Raw genomic sequence first — 24,476 nt, forward strand, 5'->3', positions numbered from 1 at the left:
CTACTATCACCGCCACCATTTCCCCACTATCCAACTTCTCTCCCACTTGTCCCACTAAACACATGCTCATCATCTGTTCAGCCAACCCATCCTGTGCTCCGTTGCCTTTTTCACTCCACAATGTTTTACATAACTGCCACCCATCACCTCTTCTAACCTTTTTTTTTTAAACGTTTTTTATTATATTTCAACCAACAAAACAATACAGACCAAATATTCAGTAAAAGATGCCATAATACAGTTTTGAATGTGTACATTATACAATTTGATCGCCGCTCCCCACAACCCACCCCCCTACGAGCCCATCAAGTCTATTTACTCTGTGTTCACGCCGCACGGTGGGGTCCGTTCTCCATTGGAATCCGCCAAATCTGGCATCGTTCCAAACAATTCCGCTATCAGTGATTTCCAAGCCAACAGGGTTCCAACTTCTTCTCCCCCTCCCATCATACTGGACTCCTGCCATACCATAGTCTCTGCTTCTGCCCACTTTCACCTCTTCTAACCTTGCCTCCTTCAACCAATTCCAACAGCCTCTGTCATTTCCATACTGAAGAAACATGCTGCTTCTCTCATGAACCCCTCTTTCTGTAGACCTGTCTCTCTCCTGCAGCACCACTCCAACATCCTTCAGCGTGTCTTGTTCAATTGCATTGTGAACCACCTCGAGGCTCACACACACTTTGTGATTATATCCCCTCCGAATTTCAGGATTTCAGAGTAAACACTCCACCAAAACTGCAACGCTTTCTGTCAACCACTCACCACTCTCACCTCTCCTTCATTCTCATCCTACTCAATGTCTCTGCTGCCTTCAACATGGTAGGTCATAGCTCTCACTTTCAAACGTTTTCCTGCTCTGCTTCAAGAATATTACCCTTGACTGTGTTTCCTCCTACTTATCTAACAACTCCTTCTCCATCTCATTGAACTCTTATACCTCCTCGCCCATTCCTGTTCTATTGGGCGTTCCTGAAGGATCAGTTTTAGGACCAACATTCTTCAACTCCTATAACTTTTTCTCTGGGTAAACTCATCAGTCCTTTGTCTTTCAACACCACCTATTTGCTGATGGCACTGAAATCATGTTCTCATTTCGCTCCTTCATGCTGGCCATCTCAGGACGCATCGCCAGTTTTCTCACAGTATTCCAATGCTGGATGGCCCTACACTACCTTCAGCTAAGCCCATCAAAAATAGAAGTTCTCTTTCTCCTGGCTTCCGATACAAACCCCACTCTCACGTCTCCTTTCCCCTGACCTCCTCTTTCCGTCACTCAAGGCTCCCTCATCTTCAACAACGATCTTAGACTCCATCCATTTATCACTACCACAGCCACTGCAGATAGTACCAACCTTCTAAATATAACAAAGATTTGATCCCATCTCACCAATTGCACAGCCAAGACTTTGATCTCTACTCTGCAAACCTGACTACTGCTGTCATATTCTCCTCAGCCCCCTCCTCTACCCTTTCTCCCCTCTGAACAATGTCCTCAACTGTGCCACACACTCTGTATAACCTACACAGAATCTCCCCCACCTCCACCGACAGACACCATGCTGGATGGCTCTCAATGCACAATCTCTCCCTCTTCAAATTCCTACTCCTCGTCTTCATATCTATCCACAATATTCCCCCCAATTCCTCACTGGCTGCATCACTCTTTCTCCCTCTTGTTCCTGGAGGTCCTCTGCTCTCAGCCTTTCTCTGCCTTACCCTTCTTGTGCCTCCTCCCACATCTGCTATTTCTCCCAGCTTGCTTGCCTCCTCTGGAATGCCCTCCCTCCCCATGGAAACTAGCTCAACAGTGGGAACTCTTCAAAATCCGACTGAAACACCACTTGCTAGCAAGGGATGGAGTGTCTCCTGCACCCAATCACATCCCAACTGACACCCACAGCATCCCTGATAATGTGTCACTCAGGAATGTAATGATGTCTGTATGTATGTTGCTTAAGACTAGGTAGTGGCACTAGGCCTTGCATGCTCCTTCAATGGATGTCTGTCCCCTTGTTGATGTCTGTGGTATGTGTTCCCTGGTTCAATCTTACCCAGCATTCCCAGGTCCACCCAACCACATATTGTAAAGGCTCCCATATCCCAGGACTGCCTCAGTCATCTGATACTATACTATGCAAGGTATTTTTCTTTGAAATTATATCCTGACTGTCTAAATTAATAAACACAAATAAATACAAAGCCAGTCTCAGAGACCAAGTTGACTAATGTCCTCTGCCATGACCGGTTTTGCCAGTCTCAGCCGAACCCTGTGCAAAGCATCCACTTCTCATAAAGCCATTACTTCGGGGAGGCTCTGGATGGTTTTCTCTGTGTCTTCCTCCTTCCACAGTGTATGGCGGCAATACCACTGTTGGCATCTCATTGGAGGCCCCGCCATTTCAGTCTGGCAAGGAGTGGGTATCACAGAGCAAGTGCAATTACAGCTAGCAGGATATCTCCTAAGGTTTCACCTACACCACAAGACACAGGATCATTTTTCCCTCACTTGGCGTCGCCCCGGCTACTCTCTCTGCATCAGAGGCAACAGAGAGAATGAAGAAGTCAAGACTGCCTTTGGAGCCTTAATTGATGGTGGCCATTTTAAGAACTGGCAGCCCTGGCCTTTTAAACATTGGTGAGTGGGAGATCTCGGAGTAGGAGTTTGGGCAAGAGGACTAGGAATCAGAAGTAGAGGCCCTGTTTTGGTGCTGTTAAGTTCAGAGTGATTTATTACCATTCAATTGCAAAGGTAATCCAAAACCATGGGCAGCTAGTTGGCTTCTGTGGCTATTCACAGGTCAACTCAAGTATTAACATCTATGAACGAAATAACAGATTGGCACCTTGGAGAGTCCACATTAGAGGACATGAAGCCATATTAAAGAAGATTATAATTACTTCAGAGCAGCTTCTCTGGCTAATAAAATGGTTTCAGAAAAATATTTGCCTGTAATACTGCTGGGAATCAAATGGTACACATTGTGCCATTTGAAGAGAGAACACAGATTTTAAAACGTGTTCATCAGTTCAAATCTGTCATCCTGCTGCCACAGTACACAACATGGCATTCAGGTTACCAATGCCCCATTTCACTGCCACTTGCATTCTACGACGTAGTATTGGTTCACTTCAATTGACTATAGCAAACTCAATTGATCTAAAGTAAAAGGAAGCCCAGCGCGACTGGACTAGGATGTCAAGATGACATAGAATGATCTTGTAAACTTAAACTGCACAAGTGCAACTACATGGTATAACACACCTACATACCAATAGTCTGCAACATGCTTTCACTTTAAAGCGAGGAGTGCAAGCAACAATACAACCCCAAGATATGTGGTTCTTATAAGGTCGAAGCACCCCACCACACATGTCCTTAAAATGACAATTGAACCTTTATTTGTTTTGGGGCTGAATCTTCAATTTTGCTGTTAAAGCATGTGGCCGAAACATGTATGGGGTTGCTTGTTTTTCCATGCAGAGGGGATGTGGCTTGCATTTCGGGCTGGGCTACTCCCATTGGTGGCAGGACCATTTCTGGTTTGCATGTGGCTGGTCCCCTTTTGCAATGCCGCAGGCAGGCTTACAAATCATGGCGTGGAAGGTTGCCAGGATCAATGCCAGTGGTAAAGATAATTTCAAATCTTTCCAACTATCACATTTTTGGTTATAGACTCACTGGTGATGTGCGACAAGGCCGAAACATGGCTGGGGTTGCTTTTGTTTCTGTGCAGAGGGGACATTGTCTAACAGCTCAGACTGCACTGGCCCCTCATTGATGGTACTCCCAATAATGATTTGCATATGGTTGGTGCCCTTCTGAAATAGTTCATATGGACTGAACAGTGGTGTGGAAGGTTCCCAAGAGCAATGCCAATGGTGACGTTTAATTCAAAACTTTCTGCCATAACGCTTTTGGGTTATTATAAATTCATATGGAAACTGTCAACCAAGCTTTCCCAAGCCAGGCCCACCACCTCCCAGCCTGGGGTGTGTGCTCTCTGTGAGCTGTTTCTCAACTCAAGGGCTCTCCACCCATTTGTCACAGACCTGGTGAGTTCTGGCTGTTGGTATTGAGGTGTGAGATTTCATTCGGGACTGTGTGCGAAGAGTTTGGGGCTTGTGGGAGACAGCAGGGTAGACGTCTGGGTGAAGTGAGCAGGGATTCTAGCCCCTGGCCTGACCAACCCCCTAGCAAATTTCCCTGCTTTAACTAGCAAAAGCAGGCCACTGAGCATAGCACCTCAGCATGTTAGAGTACGGTTTGAGATGTCTTTCAGCCTGGTAACCATCATACTAAGGAAGGTGAAATGGGTGCAATGTATCTATTTGATAAAGAGAGAGAGAGAGACAGACAGAGAGAGAGAGAGAGAGAGAGAGAGAGAGAGAGGTGGCATTGAAAGCTACATTTCTCTTTTCTCTATCAGAAGCGGCTACACTGTTGTGTGGCTTGACAGAAGTTCGCCTGAACGCTACTAGGTCCTTTCCTCTAGTAGCAGCGAAGATCGAGCAGAGTTGTGCTGTGCGATCTGAGCAAGGGTGAAAAGGAGGGGTGAGACAACTGACTGACTGTCTCCATGCGTGGTGCGCTAGCTGGACTGCTTTCCTCCAGAGATCCGGAGTTGAAAGTGCTGGACCCCTCCTGTGTAGCCCGCAGCTACGTGCACACTGCGCCTGCTGTGCTGCTCTTCGCAGAGATCCAGAGCAGGAAGAGCCTGGAGGCAGGAGGTCCTGGGCCTCACCTTCGAGCCCTAGGCTGCACTACACAGCGCTCAGGTAAGCGCCATCATAGCATTACCCAATTTTCAAACTTAAAGGAGCCATGTAACAGCCATTACCCTATTATTAAAACTAAAGAGTAGTCAGTATCTTGCCATGGTTCCCTGACACCCTGTACATGGAGTGAGTGCATTCTGCACCCTGCATTTAGAGGGACTGATTGTTATACTGTGGTAAGTATATAAGCTGACATGTCTACCGATCTCCTTTTTGATGCGCCACCTCCACTCCCCTACTTGGGGTAGTGTTGCAGATCACTGGAAGGGTAGTGTGTTCTGCCTTCCAAACTGCATTACTGTAAAGGCTACCTTGCAGCACAGTTACATTCATTGAACCATCCATGGCACACTCATAATACAGCTAATGGTAGAAAGGTGTGTTTTTCTGTAGGAAAGAGAACCAAGCACAAAGTTGAATGTTCACCTGTAAACCCACTAATGTACTTTCTCGCAAATTGCCTGTTTCTCTTTGTAGACCTCCATAGCTTCCCTCCTTTCCTTTTAAATTCTTACTCGACAGATCCTTACAGAAACCTACCTTTAGGTGGCTGAACTACCCGTTTGCTGGTCTGACTACGCATCTGAATTAAAACATTTCTTATTTTAGTCAATTTACAGATGCTGCTCCTAGCATATTGTTACTTTTTTGCAGCATCTGTTTTTAGCATATTGCTTTTAAAACTTACCTTGTGTTTTTGTTTGTTAGTGTGCCTAGATGTGAAAATAAACTTTTAAGATAAATTGGTAGCATTTTGCACCTTAGTTGCACCAAAGGTTTACATATTACTAACTGTATAACAGCCATTGTTAGAAGCACTTCAGGGACCTCCTCTTGGTTGTAGCATGCACGCTTCCTTTGCGAACTATAACCCCCAGTGGAGTTGTAGTCCATTTGCCTTTTTCCTCCTTTTTTAGGCCCGTAAGCGCCGGTGCGTCAGGGGCTAGCAAGCCTGCACAACTCCACGTGCCAGAGCTGTGCCCTGTTGACGGCTGTACAGGAGATGCTGAGGTAAGATTTGTTTGATGGACACTGCAAAGGAGGTCTGTGAGGTTCTATATAGTAAATATAGGCCACATAACAGGTATTTAGTGACGCCTGGGTGTGTAGACAAGAAACTCTCCCTTCATACAAAAATGATCCACCTATCAAAATGACATTAGTGAACACTAGATCGTTAGACAAACATGCACTCTAAGTGCGAGAGTACATCACAGATCACGAGATCGATATTATGTGTACTACGGAGATGTGGCTACAAGACTCAAGTGGCCGAAATACTATCTCTCAAAAGCACACCTTGCCCGAAAAATTGCATAAATATTGTTTTGATATATGGACCTCCCCATGAAACGGTTCCATGTGTTAATATCCCCGCAAAAATATCGCCATACAAACATATTGCCATATTTTTGCAGCGATATTAAGCCATGGAACCTACGGGGGCACCCCTGCAACCCCCATAATTTTTTCAATGGAGCGGAGGACACCCCGCAAACCCCGGTCCCACTAACCCCATAAATTATTCCCACTAATAATATCGCCTATGGCCTTTGCCCACAACCATCTATATGGTGATATTATTGGTGGGGATAATATTACCTGATACCCATGAAACTCCACATTTTTATGACTTGGCTGATCTTTTATCCTCGTTGCATAAACCCAACACAGCCTCTATTGAGCTGGGTGATTTTAACAACTGGTTTTCTAATCCACTTGACTCCCAGGCCACTCAGCTCCAGAAATTGTTTGTCACTAATACGTTTGTCATCGGAAATGGCAAGGAACCAACGCACAATTTGGGCAATACACTGGATTGGGTGACAGTAAAAAATGTTGCACTAAGCCCAGTTGCTGTACAACCTTGCGTTTGGTCTGACCACTCCCTTGTTACTTTTGATTTTCTGCTACCTTTTCTTTGTACTCAGAAAAACAACCCGATGTGCCAAGTTGCAAGTAGAAATTTTAATAAAGTTGGCCAAGAGAATTTGGAATCCTGTCCTTCATTTTTGATGTCATCAACATCTACTTCTGACTCCCCCAGCGCTCTGGTGTGTTTGATAGATGTTTTTTAGATATGCTGGACCATGTGGCCCCCATCACCACAAAAAGTATTAGAGAGAAAGTAAACAATCAGAAATGGTATGGTGAGGCATAACATGTCTTAAAAAAGAATAAAAGGAAAGCAGAAAGAACCTGGATGAAGGATCAATCTCCACCTAGCAGGGATAAATGGAAGGTAATTGAAAGAACATATAGGTCAGAAATCTTACTTGCTAAAAAGTATTTCCTGGACAATCAAATTGTCCAGGCAGATAACAACTCCAAGAAACCTTTTCAAATTCTTAGGGATCTTGATTTGCCACCATCTACGCTACAGAAAACTACCCCCACCAATATTGACTGTGAAAGTATTCAGGCAGCGTTTGCAGCAAAAATACTGACAGCTCAAGCCAAGATCCATGCCAGTCTGGTTGGGATGGAGCATACCAATTCCATTACATCTCTCAACAACACAGATCAATGTTCTCCCCCAGGGTTTGAATTTAGGAGCACAACGGAGGAAGTTTTAGCTAACATTATGACTAACATGACACCCACCACCTGCAGAGGAGAAGTTCTTCCGTCCAAAATCATCTTGAACAACAAGACGTTCCTTCGTTTTCTCACCCGCCTTATTGATACCAGTTTTAGGGATGGTGGTGTCCCTGAGGCATTGAAGAAGGTATGTGTCACCCACTTATTTAAAGGATCTGGCCTAAATCCAAAAGATTACTCTAATTGTAGGCCTATTTCCAATGCCCCATTTCTATTGAGGATTTTGGACCGTTGAATTCAGACAATCAGGTTTTCGGACTAACCACGGCACTGAGAGTGCTCTGTTGAACATGAAATCAGAGATGCTCCAGGTCATGGACCAAGGCAAGGTCGGGCTGCTGATGTTGTTGGACTTATCAGCAGCCTTTGACCTTGTCGATGATGACCAGTTGCTGGATAGGTTGAGGATTTCAGGGGCATATCAGGTAATGCCTTGGCTTGGATTGTGTCCTCCTTGACGAAGCGCATGTCAAAAATTGTTCGGATTCCAAGATGGCCACCGGGGCGATGAGACGCGAATGAATCGCGCTGCGCCCGTGCCGCCGACAAATGCACATCAAATGCAGCTGAAGTAGACGGTAGACGGTCGGGGCACCCCCCCACCCACATCCCCGTGACTCCTGGTGTGGTCGGAGCGGCTTTCGGACACTGAGAGCGTAGACGGATGCTGAAGTGCGGAGTGAGACTGCCCCTCCCCCAGCGGGAGGGAACCAGAAGATCACCGACCCGCGTAGGGGGAGATAACGGCGGCCATCGGCCCACAGTAAAAGCAGAGGACGGGAGGCAAGACACAGGGGGTCAACGCCCTCCCCCACGTGAGTGAAAAAGGCATAACAATTTAAGCCCCTGGGAGGCAGATACGAGGGGAGCACGTGGCGGCCCCTCCCCCACCGGCGCTGGCTGGAGAAACGCTGGAGGAAGAGGCCGCGGTGGTCACAGGCAGTCAAAGAGGTGAGGCGCCATCAGCCGGCGGGGGGCCTCCCCATACACCAGAGGAGACGAGCAGAACCCCAGGGGGGAAGAGTCCAGCATGAGAGGCCCCCACTGGTAGGCAGCGCGGAGAGTAGCACCAGAAAAGCAGCACCCCTGCAAGAACAGAGGTGGAGTTAGGTCCCCCCACCACACACCCTACGCAAAGCCACTAAACGGCAGAGGGGTACAATATAAGCCCCCCTCAAGAGGAGACGCTGAGGAGGAGTGGGGGGGCAGGCACTGGAAAGGAATGTGACATAGAAGGGGAGCCCCCCCGCGGCTAGCATATCACAGCGGGTGAGCGGAGACCCCCGGCAAGCTGCATACTCTCTACCCCAAGCAGGGTCCGCAGTAAAGACAGGTGGGTGAGGCCTTCCCTCTGACAGAAACACATACAGAGGGATCTATGTAGGAGAAAAGGAGAACAAGAGGGAAGACCGCATATGTGAAATAAGAAGGAAGAAGAGAGGAAAGGAGACCCAGGGCAGTCCTACAAACATAAGACAATGGAGTTCGGCCACAGCGGAAGGCACGCTCCGATCTGAACGGATAATCAACAGACTAAAACCTGGACAATTCCCCCGTAGACCAAAGAGAAGTCAGTGGCGGGGTGACAAACGGAGAGCGCATAGTTGACAGGATATCACAGGAGTGCCCACGGACACCCCCGGAAGATAAAACGACCATGTCAAAGGCTAAGGGGAAAGGGAGCATCATACAACAGACCCAGCAGAATACAAAACAGGATGCCAATATCCTTCAGGTGTGGTCGGCAGACACCACAATACAAACAAGCGGAAAGAGCCAGGAGGACCCCCAAGGCGAAGGTAACGCCCCTGTGCACCTCCAACAGCTACCCTCGAGAGAGAGGACATACAAACGTGGTTTATGGAACTACAAGAAAAAATCATGTCAACGGTACAAGAACAATTTGCGACGATGAAGACGGACATGAAGCAGGTCGTGCAGGACCTGAGAGTTGATGTGGCCAAGCTAGAGGAGAAAACGGATACACTTGAAAGATCTGTCCAAAGCATCAAAGAGGAAACACAACAGGTCAGCGAAGCACAGGAACACCTGGTGAGACTCACCCAAAATTTAGAAATCCAATGCAAGGATCTTGAGAACCGCTCTAGACGGTCCAACATACGCATAAAGAATATGGCGGAGTCGGTGCTGGACAAGGATCTCAAGAAGGCGGTGAAAGAGGTGTTTAGAGATGCCCTGGAGATCCAAGACTCGGAAGAAATTGGGGTGGACAGAGTGCACAGGGTGGGTCCGAAGAGATCTGGAGCGCCGGGAGAGAGACCGCGGGACGTCCTGGTAGCCCTCTCATCATACCCGCAAAAAGAGCAAATCTTAAGGAGGGCGAGGGAAACGGACCACATAAGAATGAATGGACAAGACATACAATTATATCAAGATCTAGCCCCGGTGACACTACAAAAGCGAAGAGCAATGGCCCCCCCTGGTTAAAGCATTAGTGGCGAGACAAATCTGCTATAAATGGACCTTCCCATTTGGATTGTTGTTCACTTGGGAGGGAAAACAGAGAAGAGTGACCACATGGGAAGAAGACCTCAGCATAATGGGACTTCAGGAAGAAGAAGAGGAAACAGGAGATCTGAAATCAAGGAGAGAACACATGAGAAGGCCGAGAGGATGGGAAACGGTCAAACAAAGGAAGAAAAACACAGGGAAGGAGAGCAGCAGGATGTCGCCATAAACAGAAGGAAGAGGACAGGCCTGGCGAGTATAGACACTCTGCGGGAACCACGTATTGATGCCACCCGGGGGTCCGGGTGGAGGGAACTCAGCAGCATCGAGAGACATTAAAGAAGGCGGCCCGGGGAGAATCCTTGGCATTGGAATCCGGTAAGGGCTGACTGAAATGTGGGGTTTAGGATCCCCCGCGAAGAACACCCCGAGGTTAAGAAGGGCAGGGAGCGATAGGCGCAGTGCCCTAGCATCCTTAGGAACCCTCGCCCTACTCTGGGGAAAGTTGTTTGGTTTGTTGTTATTTGTTGGGGGGTAATTTCAGGGGACAGAGGGGGCATGGAAGAAGGTTCACGCAGTAAGGAGGGGGAACCAAGGGCAAAGGACCTGCACATGATTTCATGGGGAAGATCCGCATCTTAACATATAATATTAGGGGCCTAAACTATCCAGGGAAGAGGGTAAAATTGGAGAAACTGGTTAAGAGGGAAAAAGCGGATATAATACCACTTCAAGAAATGCATATCAGAGCCAAGGACAAGCATAGACACGCATAAGGGGGTATAAGACATGGGCTCAGGCGAACACAACCGGAAAAAAGCAGTGTACTGATAGCGATTAGAGAAGGGGTAGATGCCACACTGGAGGACAAAACCATGGATAAAGGGAGATATGCATTTGTCAATGCGGTTGTAGAGGGACAGTGCATCACCCTGGCAGCAATTTACGCTCCCAATGTAGGGCAAGATGGCTTTATTAGAGATATGCTAGGAAAACTGGAAGACTATGCAAGGGGGGAGACCTCAATATGGCATGGCACCCGAAAATAGACAGAAGCACAGGGAGTATCCACAGCCAAGGAGCACCATCGAAACGCCTCAAACAACAGATGGATCTATTGGCCCTGTGTGATGTGTGGAGGGAAGTAAAGGGGGATCAGAGGGGATATACATACTTCTCACATGTTCATAATTCCATGTCTAGAATAGATTACTTCTGGGCATCAGCGGGACTAATGGGAAAGGTTCAGGGGCTAGATAAGGGATCAATTTCGTTGTTGGATCATGCTCCCCTGTGGCTAGAGCTGAATCTACCGGGGAAGTGAAGTGGGCTGTGGAGTTGGAGGTTACCCCAGGACATAATCCAAGATCCAATAACAGGGGAATCAATAAGGGAGATGGTAGAAGAATATTTTGAACAAAATGACATGGAGAAAGTCTCCCTGGGGTCGGTATGGGAGGCGTTTAAAGCAGTAATCCGAGGGAAGCTAATAGCGTTGAAGATCACAAAGGAAAAACAGAGGTACAATTGGGAAAGGGAGCTGGAAACCAGGATAGCAGACTTGCAAGAGAAAATCACGATCCAACCCACAAGAGCACTAAAGAAATCGCTGCAACATACACAGGGCCAATTAGAAATGCTGTGCACAAAAGGAGCAGAGAGAACACTGATAGACCTCAGACAAAGATATTATATTAAGCCGAATAAAGCAGATAGCTTGTTAGCCAGACATCACCGCGCGAAACAAAAAGAAATAACGATTCGATACACGAAGGGGGAGTTACTGACGCACACACAAGACATGGGGGAGGCATTCAGGGAATTCTACCAGAAGCTATACTCCACAGGCTCCCCAGATGGGGACGCACAGGACAGCTACCTACAGACCCTACCCATCCCACAAATATCGGAAGAGTACAGATTAGTGTTAGAGAGCCCGATAAGGGAAGATGAAGTGAAAAAAGCAATAGCAGATCTCCCGCTAAATAAAGCACCTGGCCCAGATGGCTTTACAGCCCCTTACTATAAAAAAATATGCGGACAAACTAACCCCCTTTCTAACTAGGCTCCTAAACTCCTTCAAAGAGAGTGGCAACGTGACCCCAACAATGAACGAGGCGAAGGTGTTAGTCTTCCACAAAGCAGGGAAAGACTCTACATATCCCGAGTCATAAAGGCCAATATCCTTGATAAACATAGATGCAAAGATATACACAAAGGTTCTGGCAGCAAGACTATCCCCGCTTCTTCCCAACCTAAAAAACCTGGATCAATCAGGCTTTATCCCGGTAGACAAGCTCATGACAATTTAAGGCGGCTTACACACTTAGTGGAAAAAACGGGCATCACCCACACTCCGGCGATATTTCTCTCGGTGGATGCAGAGAAGGCGTTTGACCGGGTGGAATGGTCGATGCTATTTAAGATCCTAAAATGCATGGGATTCGGGCAGCAATATATCGCTATGATCACAGCAAACTATAACTCCCCAACATGCAGAATAGCCATCAATGGAGAAGTTACAGGAAGGGTGAACATATCAAGGGGAACCAAGCAGGGATGCCCTCTCTCGCCGCTTTTATATGCTATCTTTCTAGAACCTCTCCTAATGAAGATAAGGGAGTCCATTCATATTAAGGGGATTGAGATGGCGGGAATGCAGCACAAGGTAATAGCCTATGCGGACCATATGCTAATAGCCCTTGAAGATCCAGGGAGAACACTAGCAGCAATTGTTGGGGAACTAGAAATGTACGGGGCAATATCGGGTCTTAGAATTAATAGGAGAAAATCAGATATGTTGATACTGGTGGGGGATTGAGAAGCAATAGAAAGGGAGGCAACATTACTTAACCTTATGTCATCAGAAAACGGGATCAGGTACCTGGGTATAACGATGACACACAAGGTAGGGCAGCTGTATGAAAAGAACTACCCCCAGCTCCTAAAAAACATAAGTAGAGACTTGGAAAGATGGAATCCATTACTGACAACTTGGTGGGGCCGAATTCAATCGGTCAAGATGACCATCCTCCCGAAGCTACTATATTACTTTCAGGCACTCCCGGTGGGGGTCCCCAGATCATTCTTCAAAGCATTATCCAAGGCGATGTCATCCTTTATATGAAAAAGAAAAACCCAGAGGGTAGCCAGGGCGATCTTCACGGCACCAACCGGGGGGGGTTGGTGGATATTCCCCATTTCCAAAAGTACTATCATGCGGCGCAATTAAGGGTGCTTCGGGAATGGATGGGGAGGACCCACAGCCAATATGGGCCAAACAAGATAGGGCGGTGGCTAGAACCTCCCTGGTGGAACTGCTTTGGAAACAGAGACAACATAGACACCCCAACCTTAGTATAAGTGAAATTATGAAGACCACATTGGAGGCATGGGATACCCAAACACGTAAAGGTATAATGACTACGGTGGAAAGTCCCTTTACACCCACCTGCCGGAACCCCCAATTCCGGCCAGGAATGGAGCTAGGGGCTTTTGAGAAGTGGGAAGAGGTGGGATTCACGAAAATAGGGGAAATGTTCATGGACAAAGAGATTAGATAATTTGAGGCCTGCAAGTCCCTACTACGACTCACGGCGGGAGACAAATATAAATATGACCAACTTAGACATTGGCTAAAATCCCCAGAAATTGCTTAGGCAGCCACGAGAAACCTAACACTGTTTGAGACGTATGTCACCTCCAACCCAAGGGAGAAGAAATGGGTCTCGACACTATACTCATTCATAAACTCTCATGACGTAGAAATAAAATGGACATATATGATCAAATGGGGTAGAACGCTGGGGGTGGAGCCAACAAAAAAACAGTGGATGGACTTGTGGACACAGATCCCTAAAATGACCCGCTCAGCACAAACACTGGAAATGTGGATCAAAATAGTAACCCAATGGCACTATACCGCAGAAAGGCTGCATACAATGTTCCCCCAAACATCAAACCAATGCTGGAGAGGGTGTGGTGTGGTGGGAACATGGAGACATATCTGGTGAGACTGCAAGGGGATCAAACCATTTTGGGAGGAAGTAAAAGTGGAGATGGGGAAAATGTTCCCGGACTCGGGGCAACTGGGGGATGGGGTATGGCTATGTGGAATAAGAGACAAAACAGCCAAGAAATACAAAAAGCCTCAATGGAGAAGCTTCTAGGTCTGCTCATAGCGGCATGGACAACAATTGCCCAAAACTGGAAAAAGAAAGACACCCCACTGACATTCACATGGCTGCAGAAGGTGTGGGCCCAAATGGCAATGCAGAAAGTGATATATAACACTTTGAGAGACTAGAGGGAATATTTTTCTGGACCTCTTTAAGACAACCCTCAAAACATAAAGAATCTAGAGTAAACCACACTAATGCTTAAAGGGTCCCTTGCTTCTCCAGTACCTTTTTCTGACTCACTCATGCATGCTGTTTAGTTCATTATATCACAACATACTAATTCCAAACAATTTTTTATAAAAAATATCAATTTATTTATTCTCAATAAAAACATCACTAAAAATACATTCACAATTTCCTCTAATACAAATGATTACACTTTTATCTAAGATTAATTATTGCACATTTTTCTCTATGTTTGACCTCATTGACCATGTTAAAGAGACCTACATAACATTCTGTTACCTAATACCTATTCTTGCTCACAAATAGTTCATCAAATGAGGACCGATTTTTCAATTTTTAGTTTGTTTTTTGTGTCCTCTCATTTCTTCACTGGGCACTCGAATATCCCCACATTAGATGTTCTATTCATTCATACTCATGTCAACCATACATCCTCTCATTCTACAATCCACACTACCCAACATGTTTCTTTCCTATATCGATTTACACAATTTAAGGAAATTCTTCAGGGGTTAATTTTCGTATAGCAACATTCTGTTATGTAGTGACCATTTGGTCTTCTTATATTCTTTAGACTTCTTGGTCGGGACTCATGTATTCCACTAACATCTATTTCATTTCTGAATTTCCAGAAAACGGTATCTGCGAGAAGCAAGTATATGAAGAATGGAATTAATTATTAGTCCAACTTCTGTGTAGTGTTTATTACTACATTTAGGGTATTCATTTACCATGAGTAGGATTAACTTCCTTCATTCATTTAGCACTGACATGCACGACTTGATGGAGGACAACATCACAGCACAGCATCATTTCAAAAGGTGGTGTACCATTAAACTGGTAGCCTACCCTCTCTATATTCAACAGTAGTTCCCCTGTTCTTCAATGGGCTATTTATCAGAGTTTTACAGTTTTCTCAAGAATCATACCAAAATAAAAGTACATTATTTACCTTCTTATTTTAGTATCCTGGTTGTTTATTTCCATCCGTTCAGATGTCTATCTCTGAATATTCTTTTATTCCCAATTCTGGTATGTTATCTTTTCTGTGGTCACCTATTTCAAAACATACAAGTACAGGGATATGGCTTACAAGTGCTCCTGAAAGGACTAATACTTTGTCTTTATGTTGTTTGCAAAATAGCTGTAAACATTGCTCTGGGAGATGTACCTTAGTTCGGTGTTCCCATTTTTCTGAGAACGACTCATCTGGGGTTTTTATACGAGGTAGATACCTCCTTGTACTCTAATAGAGTCAGGGTGAGAAATATAGACTGTTTCACGTCTTATACCCCATATTCTGTTTGGGGCTAAATTTAATTTTAGGACTATTAGTTATTTGAGCCATACTCACTGATTGTAATCTCACTCGTCCGAATTCCCACGTGGCTTTCCTTCAGTTCCATAAGATTTTCTAAGCGTGGGCACCTACCAAAGTAAAGTGTTTATTTGTTTTAAATTAGAGTAATCCGCGCTATATTGTGACCCTCCTCTAGTCTATTGTTCATTACTGGAGAAAGTGACCCACACAATCCAAGGCACAGGTGATCAATTTGTAAAGGAATGGGGAATGGTCCAAGACTACCTACAGTCAGACTTTATGGAACAATGGTGTCCCCATAAAATCAAACTAACAGATATTTTCAGTGGATAAAGGGTTCCCAAATAGACAGATGATTATGCCCCAAAGGGAGGGAGGGGGGGGAGTTTAGGGTGGTGGAGGGGATATTGCAAAAGTTGATTGTATGTTTGCATATGAAAACAATAAAAACAATTAAAAAAAAAAATTGTTTGGGCACATGCACAGTCATCCAAGGAACTTCTGAAATGGGGCGTCCCCCAGGGTGTGTGTATGTCTCCCTCCCTCTTCAATTGGTACTGCCGCCCATTGTATGATCTCTTGGACAGGCTTGTTTTCCATTTTACTAATTATTCTGATGACACCCAGCTCGTGTTGAATTAAGCGGCAAGTACACAGAGGACTCTGACCTAATACATAGAGTGTACATTTCCATCCAACAATGGATGGCTAACAATGGAATGTGTTTAAATGCCAAGAAAACCGAGATGATGCTCTTTGGCTCACCTCAGGCAAGATCCAAGTTGGATCCACAGTATGCTGCGTTCTGTGTGGAAGGCCACGCTACTGAAACTGTGGATAGGATCAAGTCATTTGGAGTAATATTTGAACCTTCCTTGAACATCAGTGCTAATACTGAGAGCGTGGTAAACAAGGCACAGTATATACTACGACCCCTTAGGTGAGTCAAGCCTTATGTTTCAGAGGTAAACTGTGCCCCTTTGGTACGTGCCCTTGTGATGCCCCGGCTGGACCAACCTCATGTTGGGGGCTAGCAAAAATAGTCTTAGACGACTTCAAGTCTTGCAAAACGATGCAGTAAGCATTGTTAAGAACATACCTAGACACAAGCCAATATCCTCTCACAGGAGGAAGCTTCATTGGCTCCGTGTAGAGACCCGTATCCACTTCAAGGCGCTGATAATAGTGCACAAATGTATAAATGGTCAAGTCCCAAGCTATCTTGAAGAATATGTCAAAATACATATCCTGATAAGACTCACTAGATCAAGTGAAGGAATTCGCCTCGTAGATCCAAGGAGGAAGCGGGTTATAGTGCTGGGTAGGTCTTTCATCTTGCAGGCTGCTCCCTTGTGGAATAAGCTTCCTAAACTTCCACGCGCTGAAACAAATCTTTTGAAGTTTCAAAAGGGAGTGAAAACAATCATGTTTGGCTAATCTCTTCTCTTGCATTCACTCTCAGATGTTTTATATCTGCTCATTCTTTTGCGCCCTGATGCCTGTGGGCTCCAGTGCACTATTAGTGCAAATAACAGTAACAATAACAACATACTGTTAGTATGCCCAGCCCTAGCTCTCCTAACCTGTGAAATCAAATAATGATGAAGATGCTGGCAGAAGTTAAACGGCCTCGCAGTGCAGTAGTAAAAGTGGGAAAAAGAGCCTGCAGTCCAGTGGTTAAGAAAGGTGCCACCAAGGATGCACCCCATGCAAAGAAGAGTAGAAGTGATTTCCATCCCCCCAAGAATGGCATGATCCAATCCAAGATCCCCTCCTTTTTCTCAAATGTGATCCCCACATCCCTTTTTGCATGAAACGTACCTGTCATGGTCCCGAATACGATTGATCTCCCAACATCGGAGACCTCAGAGGTAGAACAACTGACCAATTTTGATATGTCTAATTTTAACAACTCTGCAGGATTGGACAATAATAGAACTTTATTGAACTTCTGCTAGAAGATCAAGAGCAACTTGTTAGGCCCACTATCTACCCTTGTAGAAAAAAACAAAGAGCCCCAACATATCGGCAAGCCCTAACTTGAAGGGATTGGTATTGTGCACAGAGAGATCGGCTGTGATACCGAGAAGGCGACAAACAGAAGCAGTGCACCACCGTCCTCACTAAGGGCAAAATCTGAACTCTGTTCCATACTGACCTCATTGGTAATCAGAGTGGACATGCTCATGGCCTTATGCACGAATATATCCAGTGGCCAGCTAGTCATAAAAGCAGTCATCTACGAAATAACCAAGCATAAATTACGACAGGAAATGGCAGCCTAGCTCAACCTACATCTATAGCTATTGAGCCAGACGATACAGGTAGCTTGGTAAGGGGTCTCCAAAGAAAGGAAAGGCCACTAATCACTCAGAGGACCCCCTCCATAGGCTCTGCGCTGGGGGAAATTGAAGCACCCCTCTCTCCAATGCACGAGTCTGAGTCTGTTTACAACCAACAATTCCTGGAGGATCACGGCAGAAACTGAAGACGATGCTTCGGAGGCACTTTGCAATGAAATCTCCCTACTCAACAGTTCCCTGAAGCCCCAGAAGATAGTTAGAAAGTTGAGCCCGGTAAAACTCCTGACAAGCCGCCTCCAACGGGAAGAAATCCTAATCAACTCGGAAGGTACCAAGTTACTGGGATAAACCAAAAAAACAGCAGACCCAAGGGGGCCCAAACTGTTTCATTTTCCTACGATCTGGCGGATGGGATTCGTAGAAAGGTCGAACTGAGGGGCCCATTAGATAAATGGGCTCTGCCCATAAAGGATGCCCTAGGCAAAAAACAATGGCCACTCACATCCCTGATGATTTATTGCAAGTCCAAAATAGGCCCAAGGTCCATCCCATCGTAACTGATGTTAGGACTTGTTGGTGCAGAAATCAGCCAGAGAAATTCCCGCTCGGAAACTGTCAAAGTAAGCTGCCAATCGAAGACTAAAATTCCATAGTATGGGCTGAACCCAAATCTCATGTCCAAGGGGTACTATACGCTCAAATGACCAATGATGGGAGACAGGGAGGAAAGTATTTGCAGGATTTGAGCCCATGGTTAAAATCGAAGAACTTGACCTGAATCATGACAGTCCCTTTCTAAATCGAACAAGACTACTGGCACTATGGGGGAAAATTCCCGATTTGGCATCAATCGCCTCGACTGATATTCGTGGCATGGAATTGCCATGGTGGGAAATCCGGGAGAACTGGGCTATCATGCAATTAAAATCTCCGGCAATTGCATCACTACTAAACATATGCACGAACGCTTGAGCAGAAATGGTCTTCAAATTAACAGTTTGTCTAACCCTGGGAAGGGAGGTCAGTGTGATACCTAAAGTTCCTAGATATTATAACCCTGTGTCCAAACCTACTGTTTCACAATCTATTAATGTTGGCTATGGGGGAAGATCGAAAAATGATTGACATGTGCCTAACATTGAGGAGATTTCTTTTACTTGCTGGAACACAACAGGACTTAGGTCCTTTCTTTCCCATCCTCAGGGAATTGCGATCGAGTCTAGTGACATATTCTTACTTCAAGAGACCTGCTTGACAGATGATCTCCTCATTGATGGGCATTCTATTATCTCAGCCCATGCTGTAGGTGGCGAACAACGGTGCCCTTCGGGCAGGATAAGTATACGTGTAAAGACCTACATGGATTTATTTGTAAATGTAAATTCATCTTTAGGTACAGAGGCATACATTGAGGAAATCATCATGGTGCAAAATGTACTAAACCACTGGTATGTTCAACATCATGTGGGGAGGGTTATCATAGCCAGTGATATGAATGCTCCGTGATTGATTGATGATTGTGACCTTATTAAGGAGGAGCAGGAAGGCGAACCCCAGCCAACTGTCAAGGACAGGGGCGGTGCCAGGCCAGGTTATTCTTTTGAGAATGATTTGGTCTGCTACAATAGGATTGCGCAGGGCGAGGGTACTAGATGTCATACTTGGTCAAATGGTACAAAAGGGTCTTGTCTTGACTATGTCTTTGTTGACAGAGGGACTCGAGAGGTCATAAAAAACCGCTTTAAGCAACCATGCTGTTATGTCATGGACCAATATGTTGCCAAAACCTTACTAGGTTAATAAGATAAATTGTCAGGTTAATGTAAACCCTATGGGAAATCGCATTTCCTGGAATGATAAGAGCCTTCTTAAAATGAACAACTTTATAAATAACCATATGGCATACACGGTCAATTGGCTTAGGAATAATAACTGGGATCTGTCACTACTTATGAACTGGCTCAGCTCACAAGTTCAGATATTTCCAAAATCTATTAAATCTTTGAAACAACATGAAAATGTCTTTTATCCTGAGATCCAAGCAGAAAAAAACAAACCGCGTAAGCTCCAAAGAGCTGTAGTTAAGAACAACAATATTTCTGTATTGGATAAAAAGCAACTCATAGTTGTGATGAAAACGAAGTATAAAAACTGGGTTAAAAATCATAAAGTATCCCTCAAATTGGCAAACTGGCTGCCCCTCTACAAATTCATTAGAACAGGAGACGATAAAAACATTTGGGGTATGGCTCGAAGATTTCGAAATAACTCCTCGAGGATCAAATTATGCCCAACCAGTGAGTCACTCTGGCAAATGAATATTAGGAACATGTTCTATGATGTATCTGCTCAGGATAAGACCGACCTACACAGAGTATATACCTTGCCCTAAATTTAATGTGGATTTTGAGTGGGAGAATATACTACTAATTATAAAGTCTTCAAAAAACTCACCTGCGCCAGGACCTGACTCATTGGCAAACGTATACAAATCAAATCTGCGTTTCTGGGCTCACATACAATTGCTCAGTAAAATCTTAGACAAGGGCAACATTCCCACTTCGTCGAACCAGGCCTTTCAAATGCCAGTCTTTAAAAGGGGCTCTCGAGCCGACCCTTATAATTATCACCTACTGTTGATGCTTGACGCTAGTCAGAAGATTGTTGCCAGTATTTTATTGAGGAAGGTGACCAAATGGTCCATCGAAGCAGGTTGTCTGTCTCCTTGCCAATCCGGATTCAGAAGAGGCTTCAATACTTTGTATAACATTAGCATTTTACAATATCTTATTTCTGAGAGTAATACAAAAATGTGCAATGAAAAATTATATGTATGTTTCATTGATTACTGTAGGGTGTTCGACATGGTACGTGGGAAAAGCTAAATAGTTGGGGCATGAATAGTACTCCTTTGTTCTTTATCTCTCTCGTGTACGAATATTCGTTTGAACTATGAGGGGCGACAACTACTGACTTTCAAACGAATGTTGGTAGGAGACAAGGCTGCACACTCGCACCCCTAGTGTACAATCTCTATGTGAGTTACATGGGGGAGGCAATCTCAACTGCGCGAAGTTTCCGACCCAAGCTAGGACCGATAGAGAGTCAATGGCTCAGTTATGCTGACGATACAATATTGTTAGATACAACAGCCATTGGTCTTCAACGCTCTATTTTAGCAATCGAAAAGTACTCTGACTAACAACCTAAACATAAACATCGGAAAAACTAAAATAATGACATTGGGTAATTGATTCTCATTCTAATAAGAGGATTTCTTTCTTGTGTCGTTATTGTATTTTGCATACTGTTTTTAAAATATGCATTCTAGAACTCTTTTTAATGTTTATTAATAAATGTGTCTAAGGTTTATCTTAACCAATAATGCACAATACAAATTGAAAGCTAAAGAAATGAAACTTGTCTGCAAATGGCCAGGAGACTGGCCGGAGTGCTGGGTTGCAGGTTTTTGTTGCCTTGTAAGAACTACTCCTGTCTTCCCTTGACTAACCGACTCCCCTCTAAGATCTCCTATCACTGTGTACTACAACACAAACCCCCCACAGAAGGCTACCACAAGCTAGCCATTAGCCCATCAACACTAAACGACTAAGCTCTCCTCTTTAGTGCTGTTGCACTTTCCCTCATCTGTGGCTACCCAAACCTAAAGCACTGTAGTCTGTTAGATCTTGAGCTCTTCCCTATTGATAACATACTCACAATTTCTGTCTGCCAAACCAATAGAAAGCAGATTCGAAATCAGGAACCGGGTACTTCCGACCTGCAAACATTGACATGCCAGGTTTCGCATCTGCCTTTCCCACTGTCCCATTAATGAACCCTACCCCCTTTTCTCTTACAGGGCCAAGTGCAGTGAGGCCACCAATAAGCAGACAGGTGCTATACAAACCTCTTACATGACATCTCAAGAGGCTCAGTCAAGCTGGCTGTGTCTGCATCCAGCCCAACCCTTCTTATGCTAGGCTCCTGACAATCACTGGATCGTTTATGCTCTTGTTGTCCCCATAACCCTTCCCATCAAAGCGCTCAAGGTCTACTAACGGGTGGCGCATAGTGTATAAAAGAAATCTTACAAACACATTTAAGAAGGTAAAATGCACACTTTTACAGAAGGCAGAACACTGGGCAGGCTCTCTGGGAAGTGTGTAATTGGTATCTTTTATGTGGGGTATTTGGGGCAGCTTAACTAGAGTAAGGATGCCATAAGAGTATTTTCTATCTATGCAAACTAAATTAAAGGCATCCAACTCTATCAATAACGAGTGATGCATAAATAGTAATAGATTAAATCCCATTTTGTAGAGTGCTTCATGCCGGATTCCTCTTATGTCTCTCCCCTATAAAATAGGTGTCTCATCCTTTTACATGTTATATCAACCTCTGAAGGATGAAGAGCGCAGTCGGCCATGCCAGGATTCAAAGGTATGGTGTTAGTATTGCAAACAGATGTTTGAGTGGAGTGCATAACTCAAGAAGCTATCTTAACAACAAATGTACATAGATAACTAGTATTGAATCCAGAGGCCATTTAATATTCATGTTTACCATCCTACTTCAACACCATATTAGAATATGGCTCCACCTTTATTCCAACGCTGTAATTTGTCTTCTGTGTCTGTCTGAGGCCTTTTGAAATCTCTCCTGAGGGAACAGGGATCCTCTCATTATTCCTAGAAGAAGAAAATGACATGCCAGAGTGAATGCCTCTGTTCTACTGGGTATAGCCCAGGCAGCTTTTTCCATTATTTTGCCATTTTCCTTGAAAGAACTTCTTTTGGGTATACCTGATTCCATACTGCAACATACCTATGCTGGGTTTTCAAATCGAGCAATGCATCATGTGTCCAAGGGTGAGACAAACTGGGCATTCTCCAACTTACATCGAGAGCTAGATTGGCAATTCTCCATTTGTAGCACCCTGACCTAAGGGTGAATTAACTCTCTACTGCCACCCTGACAGTCTCTTCTATTCTTGGATTTTGCAGAACAGGTCCATGAAGAGATAGAACGAGTGACTGGTCGGAACCGCAGACCCTGCATGGAAGACCGTTCTAAGATGCCCTACACAGACGCAGTGATTCACGAAATCCAGAGATTCATCGACATCTTCACTCTGGGAGTCCCCCGTTCCGCCATCGTGGATACCAACTTCCGGGGGTACACCATACCAAAGGTACAGTGCAGGAGTGGAAATTCATTGTTTAGATATTTTTTGGGGAAAATAACTAAAATCTTCATGTACATTCGGGTCTCAGGTCACATTGCGAAACAATGTGTAATTGGGGGAAGCATTAGCACATGGGTACAGATACCCCATTACGAGCAGTACAGATAAGGGGTGCATTGGCCACTTTTACTCGCTAGAAATTGGCAAACACTTTAAAAAAAGAAAAATGCGGAGTAAAAAATACTCCGAACAAAAAAAACGGAAATGGACACACAGGAGTCTGTCCCCCTCCTTTCACCCACACAGCTCCATGGATATGTTTGAACTAGCACTGCCCATAGAGCCACAGGAAGAAACTCTTCTATTATTACTGCCAGATCTGATTAGGCACAAATGTAACTTTTAAAGTGCACAAATAACTGAGTTTAAAGAAATATGTACTACAAAAACATTATTGTGTCATAGTTCAGACATTGTTACCCACTTATAAAGTACTCACATTGGAAATGGGGCTTACTGTACTACTCTCTAAAAAAAAATGTTTTACTCCCAACTTTAAAATAGTGGGAATAAAATACTCCCAATTTAAAATCTTATCTGGAGTGAGTGGCAGTTTCCATGCATTCTCCAGTCCTAATGCCCTGGTGTCTCCTTACGAAGCAGAACCAATTTTAACCTCTTACAAACTAGATCACTGGCCGCAAACTTCACTTGGCACCCACAGACACTGTCTGTGGGCATATGTTTGTTTCTCTGATGGAAGATCCCTGAATAGTTTATCTGCTCCTGAGGTGGCATGTCAAGTTATTAACCCTTCAGGGATGTCTTACAACAGCCGAGTCCCTCTAAATCCATTATAATGGTTGCCTGTCTCCTTTTAAACATCTACCGAGGAGCATAAGGTTGATTTCATTTCTCTCTCAGTCTTAGCCAGACATTCCCCACATGTCAAGCAATTAATAATTACTCAGAGCTCATTTGCCCTACGGCTATTGGAAGTGCATTCATCATCGTCAGCATGGCTTTTATTTAAATCCAAATAATTTGCAGCCATTTTACAACAAAGCCACATTCACGTAAACATTAACAAGCCCATTTTGGTGACCCTCTAAAAAAACGACTTGGTGGTAAAATACGCGCAGGACAAACACTTGGCATCTTTTTCACCAGAGGGCCATTTTGGTGTGAATTCCCAGCATAGGGTGGTGCACGGAGTGGGAAATCTACGCCATGCATTTCCGCGCTCCATTCAGGGAATCTGCCAGTGTCACTTTCTGCATCTCATTTTGATGCCTGTAGAGAGAGAGGATGAGATCCCTTCGGACAATTGCCTGCCCTTTTGAATGCAAAAGAGCAGCCTGGGTCTTTAGACTGCTGTGTGACTTCGGTCGCCATGTTTTCCTTTGACGATAGCGAAAAATAACCACTGTTGTGCTCAAATGTGTGCA

The 24,476-nt window shown here is 44.7% G+C and overlaps 1 protein-coding gene across 1 annotated transcript in view; it reads left to right on the plus strand.

The window, feature by feature from the left end:
* The window catches only part of LOC138566906 (cytochrome P450 2H2-like), a 370,699-nt gene that overhangs the window by 277,064 nt on the left and 69,159 nt on the right, over positions 1-24,476 (plus strand). Inside the window, exon 7 of the mRNA XM_069644634.1 lies at positions 22,847-23,034. Within this exon, the coding sequence (XP_069500735.1) occupies positions 22,847-23,034 (188 nt within the window). The remainder of the gene's footprint in view (positions 1-22,846; positions 23,035-24,476) is intronic.

The sequence above is a fragment of the Ambystoma mexicanum genome, chromosome 2p (assembly GCF_040938575.1).
Source record: "Ambystoma mexicanum isolate Mex_15411 chromosome 2p, UKY_AmexF1_1, whole genome shotgun sequence".
Classification (NCBI taxonomy): Eukaryota; Metazoa; Chordata; class Amphibia; order Caudata; family Ambystomatidae; genus Ambystoma; species Ambystoma mexicanum.